The following is a 10,000-nucleotide window of genomic DNA, read 5'->3' as shown; positions in this document are numbered from 1 at the left end:
TATATATATATATATATATATATATATACGGGGGGGGTATATATATATATACAGTCTTAGTGATAAGTAAATATATATTACATAAATGTTATACTTATTTGCATTCAATCACTGATGGTCTTGCAGTTAATTCGATCCAACCTTAATTTATGTAAAACTTTTATAAATTCAAAATGTTTGTCTGCCTATTTATTCCCCTGTTTATCTATATATCGGTCTATCTCTCTTTCTCTATCTATCTATATACCTATCTTTCTCTAATCCTATCTATTTATTTATCGAATTATCTATCTCTATATCTCTCTATCTATATCTCTCTCTATGTCTACCTCTATATCTCTCTATGTCTATCTCTGTATCTCTGTTTATACACATATCTGTCTCTCTCTATGTATACCTATCTATCTATCTCTGTATCTCATTATCTATACATCTCTCTATCTCTCTTTACGTGTATCCATCTATCTATCTATCTCTATATCTACCAATCTACCCATTCTATCGATTCCTCTATCCATACCAATTATGTAACTACATTAAAAAGAAATAAAAAAGTTAATCAACACCTCCATTCAGACACTCCCTCTTCAATAAACAAATTTCCCCAAAAATACCCCCCCCCCCAAAACAAAAAAAAAAAAAAAAAAAAAAAAAAAAAAAAAAAAAAAAAAAAAAAAAAAAACACTCATGCCCGTACCCCTCCCCTAGCAGTGCCCGGGAAAGACAAAGAAATGCTGAACATGTCTAAGGAAACAGCTGATCGCCTTTACCACGGCTTCCGGGCAGTTGTCAAAATTACACCTGCTTTTCCCACCAACAAGGAATATAGGTATGTTGTCCCTTCGTCAACTTTGGTACGTTCGTAGGTGCTGGGTTTGGCTTTTGTTATCATTAGTATCGTAATGATATCGTAATTTTTATTTTTGGTATTATTATCATCCATTTTATCATTATCATCATCATCATTATCATTATCATCATCATCATTATCATAGTTATCATCATCATTATCGTTATTATCATCATCATTATCATAGTTATCATCATCATTATCATTATTATCATTCATTTCATCATTATCATTATTATCATTCATTTCATCATTATTATCATCTATTTTATCCTTATTCTCATTATCATTGCTATTATCATCATTATAGTTATATTCATGAATGTTATCATCACCATCACTCGCGCCATCCTTATCATTACTACTAATATAATTTTCCTTTTTATTTTATCATAATCACTATTGATATCATTTTTTGTTGTTGTTTTTTATTATCATTATTATCACTGTTTTTTATTATCATTATCAACATAGATATTATCATTATCATTATTATCATTACTGTTTGCATCATTATCATTATTATCATAATCATCATTAGCATTGTTATCACCATTATCATAATTAATATCCATATCATTGGCATTCTTATTATCATTACTTTTATCATCATTATCAATATAAGCATTATTATCCTTATTGTTATCATTATCATTGTTATCAATATTATTGTTTTCATTAGCGTAACTATTATCCTTATTATTGGCATACTTATTGTTATGAATATGATTATCATTATCATCATATTTGCTATTGTTATTATCACTATCATTCTCAAGTTTGTCATTATTGTAATCATTATCATTATCATCCTCATTATTCATATTATTGTTGTTACTATTATTATCATTACCATTATTATTACCATCATTATCATTGTAATGATAATGATGAGTATGATGATAAAAGATTATAATGATTCTATTCATCATCATTATTATAGTAGATCTTAATAATATCCTTTTAATTTTTATCAGCATTTTCAATATAATCATTATCATTATCACTTTTAACATTATTTCCTTTACTATTGTTGTAATCATTATCCTTATTTTCATTATCAGAATTACTATTCTATCAGCATTATCAACTTTATCATTATTATACTTACTAATATCATCCCATCATCATCACCAACACCACCATCAACATCAACACCACCACCACCATCATTATCATCCCCATCATCACAGACACATTCGAGTAATTACACACCCAAATCCATCAATATCTCCAAATTCAACCCAAAAAACTTTTCCCCAACAGAGAGTTTGAGAAAAAGGTGTTGAATCGTATAAAACAGTACCCGTTCTGCGTCCCTTATAACCCAGGAATCTTCCCTTATATTGAGGTAAGGATGTGCAATTGCATGCATGTGACTTATCGTCTATGTAAAAGTGATGGATAAGTGGATGATTATATTGAATTGAATCAAGGAAATGGAGATATGTATGAGTGAGGGAATAAATAGATATATTGGCTGATGGTGATAATAATGGTGAATGGTGGTCATGATGATAGTAATGATTATGATGATTATAATGGTGATAATGATAAGAATAATGATAATGGTCATAATGTTAAAGATTATGCTTATAATAATGACAATGCTAATAATAATGATATTGGTAAGAATGATTATAACAATCATAATTGTGATAGTCATAAAGATGATTATGTTAAAAAAATGATAATGATAATGAGAGTAATAATGATAATAGTAATACTACTACTAGTACTAATAATAATAATGATAATAATCATCCTTATAATTATCATGATGGTAATGTTGATAATAATGATAATAAAGATAGTACTACTACTACTAATAACAATGATAATAATAACAATAATAATAATAATAACAATATCAATGATAATAACAGTATTGATGATAATGATAATAATGATAATGATAATAATAATGATAATAACAATATAACCATTATCATCAATAATTACAATACCAACAATGATAATAATCATAAAAAAGTTCACGAGATGGCGAAGAAGCCCAAAGCTAATCCCTCTTTGCCAGCATCTCATCCGCCATTCCTTGCAGGTGCCAATCTCCGCTGCCCATTTGTACGACGCAGTAATGATGTATGCTAAGGTACTGCACGAGACCCTAGCCAACCCTTATGCCGACCCTGCTAATGGCACACATATTCTTTCCCTGATTAAGAACAGGGCTTTTGCTTCTATTCAGGGATTCAAGGTGAGAGAGAACGTGTGGTATTCTTTGTTTTTCTTTTAGGGTTTTCGTGGTAGGTACCTTTACCTTGGTGGATTTGTAGAAAGTGTGGGTGTGGTGGTATGTCATTGGGATGTTTGTGTATCTAATATGTATGATTTATTTTTATTTTTTTTCCTGATAACATATTAAAGAGTGCCAGGTCTCTTTTGAAAAATTGGATTGTAGATATGTATATAAAGGTGGGAACGTACAGATGTAACACAAATTACAGATGTAATATATATTTTCTTTCTTCTACCAACTACGTAATGGATATGTAAAGTGTAATGGCATGATAAAAAGACATCTTAAGTCTTTTCTTGACAACTATACGATCGTGATTTTGGTGAGAGAGAGAGAGAAAAAAATAATATATATATATATAAAGAGATAGATAGATAGATAGATCTAACACATAACCAGAACTTTCCTAGCAAACTACATCACGTATATATATATATTTATATATATAAAAAAACAGTAAACCCATGACAGTATACAAATAAAAAATCATAAATCCAACACACATACACCTTCCCCAACAACCACACAACACCCAAACATAACAACCAAACAAGCCAACCACCCTCCCTTCACCAAACAACACACAAACAGGAACCCCACACGCGAAGTCATATATAGAGCCCCCAAACACACACACACGTCAGTTCTTCCTAATCCTAACATCCTCCTATCACCTCCTATCAGCTATACATGGACGAGAACGCCGATGCTGAAGGATCCTATTCCCTGCTGGCCATCCGTCAGCTAAGTTCCGATCTCATCCCGCCGATGGGATGGCACAAAGTGGGCCACTTCCACTTCCATGATCACAGGACGGGAACTCACGACATGGACAACCTTCCGGTGAGTTGTTTGGCCATGGTTTTGTTGTCATTGCCATGGTTTTGTTGTCGTTGTCATGGTTTTGTTATCGTTGACATGGTTTTGTTATCGTTGCCATGGTTTTGTTATCATTGCCGTGGTTTATGTTCATCTTGCCAATGGTTTTGTTGTACCATTGGCCAATGGTTTGTGTGTTAATTCATTGTCACTTCGGTTTATATTGATTCATCGTTGAGCCATGGTTTTCGCTTATCAATTGCCACTAGTTTTTGTTATAACCAATGCCATGGTTGAGTGTTTATGTCACATTGACATGGGTTTTGTTATCCTTTTGCCATAGTTTTGTTTATCACCCCACCCAAACCAACCCCCCCCCCTTTTGCCATGCGAATGGCTTTGTATTCTGTTGCATGGGGGGGGGGGTTTTTTTTTTATTACTTTATTTTTTGTTATCATTGCCATGGTTTTGTTATCATTGCCATGGTTATGTTATCGTTGCCATGGTTATGTTATCATTGTCGTGGTTTTGTTATCATTGCCATGGTCTTGTTACCATTACCATGGTTTCATCATCATCACCATGGTTTTATTATCCTTACAGTGGTTTCATCACCATCTTATTATCATAACGTATACCATCTGCCGATTATTTGCTGTTATATTTAAGTGATCAATTGGCCGTATATCCGTTTAATGGGGAGGGTTGGGAGTCGGAAGGGCATCCGGCTGTTTGGGAAAAAAAACATAAAAAAACAGCGGTAACACTTTTACAGCCGTATTCTAGGACGTTTTCTGCGTGTCGTGGCCATGTCATGTTCATGTTATGTCCATGTCGTGTTCATGTAACGAATGCGGGTATGAATCTCAGGAAAAGCGCCCCAAAAGCGTGGCACGTTTGCGGTCAACTGCTTCAGGTGTTTACCAACCGGTTTCCAAATATAACTATGTTTCGGATGAGATGGCACTGTCTAACGACAAATTCATATAGAAAGAGAAACGACAATCATTTAACTGTAGGCACACAACAAAAGATAGTACATTTTGGTGATGAATCAGTCCGTTTGGTACTTGTTCCTAGTTAAAGAAATTGGACAACATCGATTCTTCACGAAGCGCGCCGTTGGTAATTCAAAAAACAACTCTACGCTCGATTCAAAAACTAAATACAGGGATGAAAGATGGAGAATCGTGTGTTTATGAATAGATCTTTCCTTATTTTGTCTCTGTATATACTGGGTACATGATATGCGTTGCTTTGAATATAGAAGCCCAACTTACATATAAATTTAATGTATACATTATTTCATATAATCCTATATCTTTAACTTTACGTTCCTGATACTCATTTTAAAAACCATTCTAATTTAACAAACTCACTCTAATCTCCCTTCGATATAAAGTCCGCCAAAAGATAAACAAACTCAAAAACAGCAGAGGAATCCATGTTTTTCCTAAAAGGGTTTGTAATCCAAGTCTAGGACAATGATGGCTAATATAATCCAATATAGATATTACTTTCCAAACTGTTAGTATGGCTCATATGAAGGTATTGGTAAGAAAGAGGTACCAGTAAAAATATGATTTTTTTTTTGTTTTTTTTTTTTAGCCCGTGTAACTATCGTGACAAGCCTACCCCCTTGTCACGGAGTTTCCATGATTGTTCCAATACTTTCCACGCTTTTGCCACGAACCCGCGCCTCTAGAATAAGAATCGCGGCATGTTCATCTCATGTACACGGCGCGCTTAGGGACTTAGCATACGGCTGTAAGTCATGAAGCCAAAAACGAAGAAGAAAACATTAAGAAGAATAAAGAAAATAGTGATAATAAAGATTGCAATAATAGGGATGATATTGATAATGATAATAATAGTAATGATAATGATAGTGATTGTGATAATGATAGTGATGATGATAAGGATAATGATGATGATAATGATAATGATAATCATGATGATAATAATGAAAATAATAATGTAATACCACAACTGATAATGATGAGGATGATAACGATAATAACAACAACGATAAACAATGATGTTAACAATAATAACAATATAACAATAGTATCAGTAATAATAAAAAGAAAACGAAGAAAGGAAGAAGAAGAAAGAAAGAAAGAAAGAAAAAAACAACAACATTAAATTCGCCTCAAGACATTGCAGATAATCATATCTTATTTCCGGTTTCGAAAATATAACCGCATTGATCGCCATTAGAATTTTCCTAATTAGACGACAATTTTACGATTCCATAAAAAAAAAAAAAAATTACCTTCCAAATGTCATTGCGAATGCACGAATGTATGTGTTGAATGTACCGAATTGCATGAAAGGATATGAATAGAAATGAATAACTTCACCAGGCAAGAGGTGGTAATTGCACCGTGCAAGCGTTTCATCTTCATCGTAGTGGAGTGATTCGTAATTTTGATATAACATGCAGACGTGTCAGGTGTATCTCTTGCTTTGTGATGTTGCATGTTCTCATCCGGTCATTTTCTACGTATCCTGTTGTGAATTAATTGGACTCAGCTGACCGATTGTTGATACTTTTTTTATTATTATTATTTGTTGCATTAGATATATTCACGATAATGATGATTTTTCCCTGTTTCGAAATTGTGCAAAGTTGAGTTTTTGTTGCATGGCTTGCGTAACTCGGTTGCAGACTGTATTTTTTTATTTTTTTTATTTGTTATATATGAAGATTCGAGGATGGTAATTACGATTAGATACGAGGCACTACTTATATAAAGGACATTCTTTATTGACAAGGTAGCCCATTGTACCCTCACCCGAATCTACACAAACACACACACAAACACCCAAACAAACACAAACAAACACACACACAAACAAACACAACCACAACCACACACACCCAAACAATCACAAACACAACCACACACACACAAACAAACAAACACAAACAAAAACACATACCCGCCATCCCCCATCACCCAAATCTGCGGAAATTGACCTACAGTTTCAATTACTCACAAAACTTTGCTGTTGTGTGACCCAAATCCCACTCACTCATACTTCGCCATAACCCTTTTTATGGGCGTCTCTTGTTATTGTTATTATTTTAGCAATTATTATCATCGTTATTGTCATTTGATTTTTGATATTTGATATTGTTTTGTCCTATCATTATTGTTATTTTCAGTATTATGATCATTGTTACTATTACTGCTATTAATAGTATCATTATTATTGTTATCATTATCATTATTTTTCTATTATCATTTTCATCCTTTTTTCACTATTCTCATCATTGATATCATTATCATTATTACTTTAGCATCATTATTATCATTATCACTGTAATCAATACTATTATCTGTATTACTATTATCGTTATCATTATTGATATCATTATCATCATCATGATTATTATAATTACTATCATCATTGTCATCGCTATCATTATGATTTCATATATATTCATGATCATTATTATCATTGCTATTATCATTTTCATTATCATCATTGTTATCATAATCATCGTTAACATATTGTTTATCATTGCCTCGTTGTTATCAGTATCATAATTATTCTTTATCATTACTTAGTTCTATCATTATTATAATTTATATTATTGATTTAGATATCATTGATGTAATCTCTTCTTTGTCTTTCAATCATTATCATCATGACTACTATTATTAGGTAAATGATAACAAAATGCATTCTCTCTAAGACCACTATCTATGATATGAAAGATCCAGAGAGTGTGATGTGAGTGCGTATGGTAGTGATGATTCTTAATTGTTAACTCATGTGGTGAAGTGATAGGGTGAACTACATAACATCATCACATTATCACATATGTTAGGATAATGGTACTAATATATGGCGTTCTGATAGTAATGTTAAGATGATATATGTAAATGGTAACAGACGCAATCATACAGGTCAGTATAATGTTGCTAATATAATTGTTTTGATAATGTTAAAATGTATTTCTAATCAATTTTGATTAAGATCTATAAAATTTCAATGAGAAGTCTTTTACTAACGATGGTGAGTTTGTATAATGACGATAGAGGCAAAATAAGTTTTTTCATGCTTACGATGACTTTGTATAGTGACGCTTAAAAGTAAATCCTCCAGACTGTGGTGCCAACACCATTCTAGACAAAATGATGATGCCGATATCCTACGATTTTTAACAGTTATGGTGAAAACATACAACCCCCCCACCACACACACACACACACACGCATTCCTACTATGGTGATGACCGACACCACACGCGACATAAAAACAACAGCAACTCAATATAGTGACAACTCGCAAATCACCCCTCCCCCCTCCTCCTCCCCCTAGACCCTCGTGATGAACGACACCATCCTGTGGCTGGGAAGTGGACCTCCTCTGGACGCCCCCAAATGCGGCTTCGCGTCCGAGAAATGTGGCACCGACTGGTCAAGCATCCTGGGGGGCGGTTGATCTTTTTGTGTGTGTCGCGTGTTGTATGTATTGTGTTGTTGTGGTAAGTGCTTATGGCAGTGATGGTGAGTGATGGTGGCGGCAACCTATTCCTTCTGCGAGGTTGGGCCACCGTCGCGTCTTGGCACTCTCGGACTCACTCGGGACTCACTCGGGACTCACTCGGGACTCACTAGGGACTCACTCGGGATTCACTCTGGACTCACTTGGGATTCACTCGGGACTCACTCGGGACTCACTCAGGACTCACTCGGGACTCACTAGGGACTCACTCGGGACTCACTCGGAATTCACTCGGGACTCACTCGGGATTCACTCAGGACTCACTCGGGACTCACTCGGGACTCACTAGGGACTCACTCGGGACTCACTCGGAATTCACGATCGTAACTCACTCGGGATTCACTCAGGACTCACTCGGGACTCACTCGGGACTCACTAGGGACTCACTCGGGACTCACTCGGAATTCACTCGGGACTCACTCGGGACTCACTCGGGATTCACTCGGGACTCACTCGGGACTCACTCGGGATTCACTCGGGACTCACTCGGGACTCACTCGGGACTCACTCGGGACTCACTCGGGACTCACTCGGGACTCACTCGGGATTCACTCGGGACTCACTCGGGACTCACTCGGGACTCACTAGGGACTCACTCGGGATTCACTCGGGACTCACTAGGGACTCACTCGGGACTCACTCGGAATTCACTCGGGACTCACTCGGGACTCACTCGGGATTCACTCGGGATTCACTCGGGACTCACTCGGGATTCACTCGGGACTCACTCGGGACTCACTCGGGACTCACTAGGGACTCACTCGGGATTCACTCGGGACTCACTCGGGATTCACTCGGGACTCACTCGGGACTCACTCGGGATTCACTCGGGATTCACTCGGGACTCACTCGGGATTCACTCGGGACTCACTAGGGACTCACTCGGGACTCACTCGGGACTCACTAGGGACTCACTCGGGACTCACTCGGAATTCACTCGGGACTCACTCGGGATTCACTCAGGACTCACTCGGGACTCACTCGGGACTCACTAGGGACTCACTCGGGACTCACTCGGAATTCACTCGGGACTCACTCGGGACTCACTCGGGATTCACTCGGGACTCACTCGGGACTCACTAGGGACTCACTCGGGATTCACTCGGGACTCACTCGGGATTCACTCGGGACTCACTCGGGACTCACTCGGGATTCACTCAGGACTCACTCGGGACTCACTAGGGACTCACTCGGGACCTGCCACTCGGGAAAATTAGGGGACACTCGGGACTCACTCGGGACTCACTCGGGATTCACTCGGGACTCACTCGGGACTCACTAGGGACTCACTCGGGATTCACTCGGGACTCACTCGGGATTCACTCGGGACTCACTAGGGACTCACTCGGGACTCACTCGGGACTCACTAGGGACTCACTCGGGACTCACTCGGAATTCACTCGGGACTCACTCGGGATTCACTCAGGACTCACTCGGGACTCACTCGGGACTCACTAGGGACTCACTCGGGACTCACTCGGAATTCACTCGGGACTCACTCGGGATTCACTCAGGACTCACTCGGGACTCACTCGGCACTCACTAGGGA

The 10,000-nt window shown here is 37.1% G+C and overlaps 1 protein-coding gene across 1 annotated transcript in view; it reads left to right on the top strand.

Moving 5' to 3' along the window:
* The window catches only part of LOC122255763 (guanylate cyclase 32E), a 151,349-nt gene extending 142,961 nt beyond the window's left edge, over positions 1 to 8,388 (top strand). Inside the window, exons 7-11 of the mRNA XM_086532476.1 lie at positions 712 to 829; positions 2,117 to 2,201; positions 2,913 to 3,068; positions 3,795 to 3,953; positions 8,266 to 8,388. Coding sequence (XP_086388602.1) covers positions 712 to 829; positions 2,117 to 2,201; positions 2,913 to 3,068; positions 3,795 to 3,953; positions 8,266 to 8,388 — 641 coding nt within the window. The remainder of the gene's footprint in view (positions 1 to 711; positions 830 to 2,116; positions 2,202 to 2,912; positions 3,069 to 3,794; positions 3,954 to 8,265) is intronic.
* Positions 8,389 to 10,000: the final 1,612 nt, after the last annotated feature.

Source organism: Penaeus japonicus, unplaced genomic scaffold, assembly GCF_977035675.1.
Source record: "Penaeus japonicus unplaced genomic scaffold, GWHDUDI00000001_assembly GWHDUDI00000037, whole genome shotgun sequence".
Taxonomy (NCBI): Eukaryota; Metazoa; Arthropoda; class Malacostraca; order Decapoda; family Penaeidae; genus Penaeus; species Penaeus japonicus.
The sequence above is the reverse complement of the archived record's forward strand: the minus strand, read 5'-3'. Positions and strand labels throughout refer to the sequence as shown.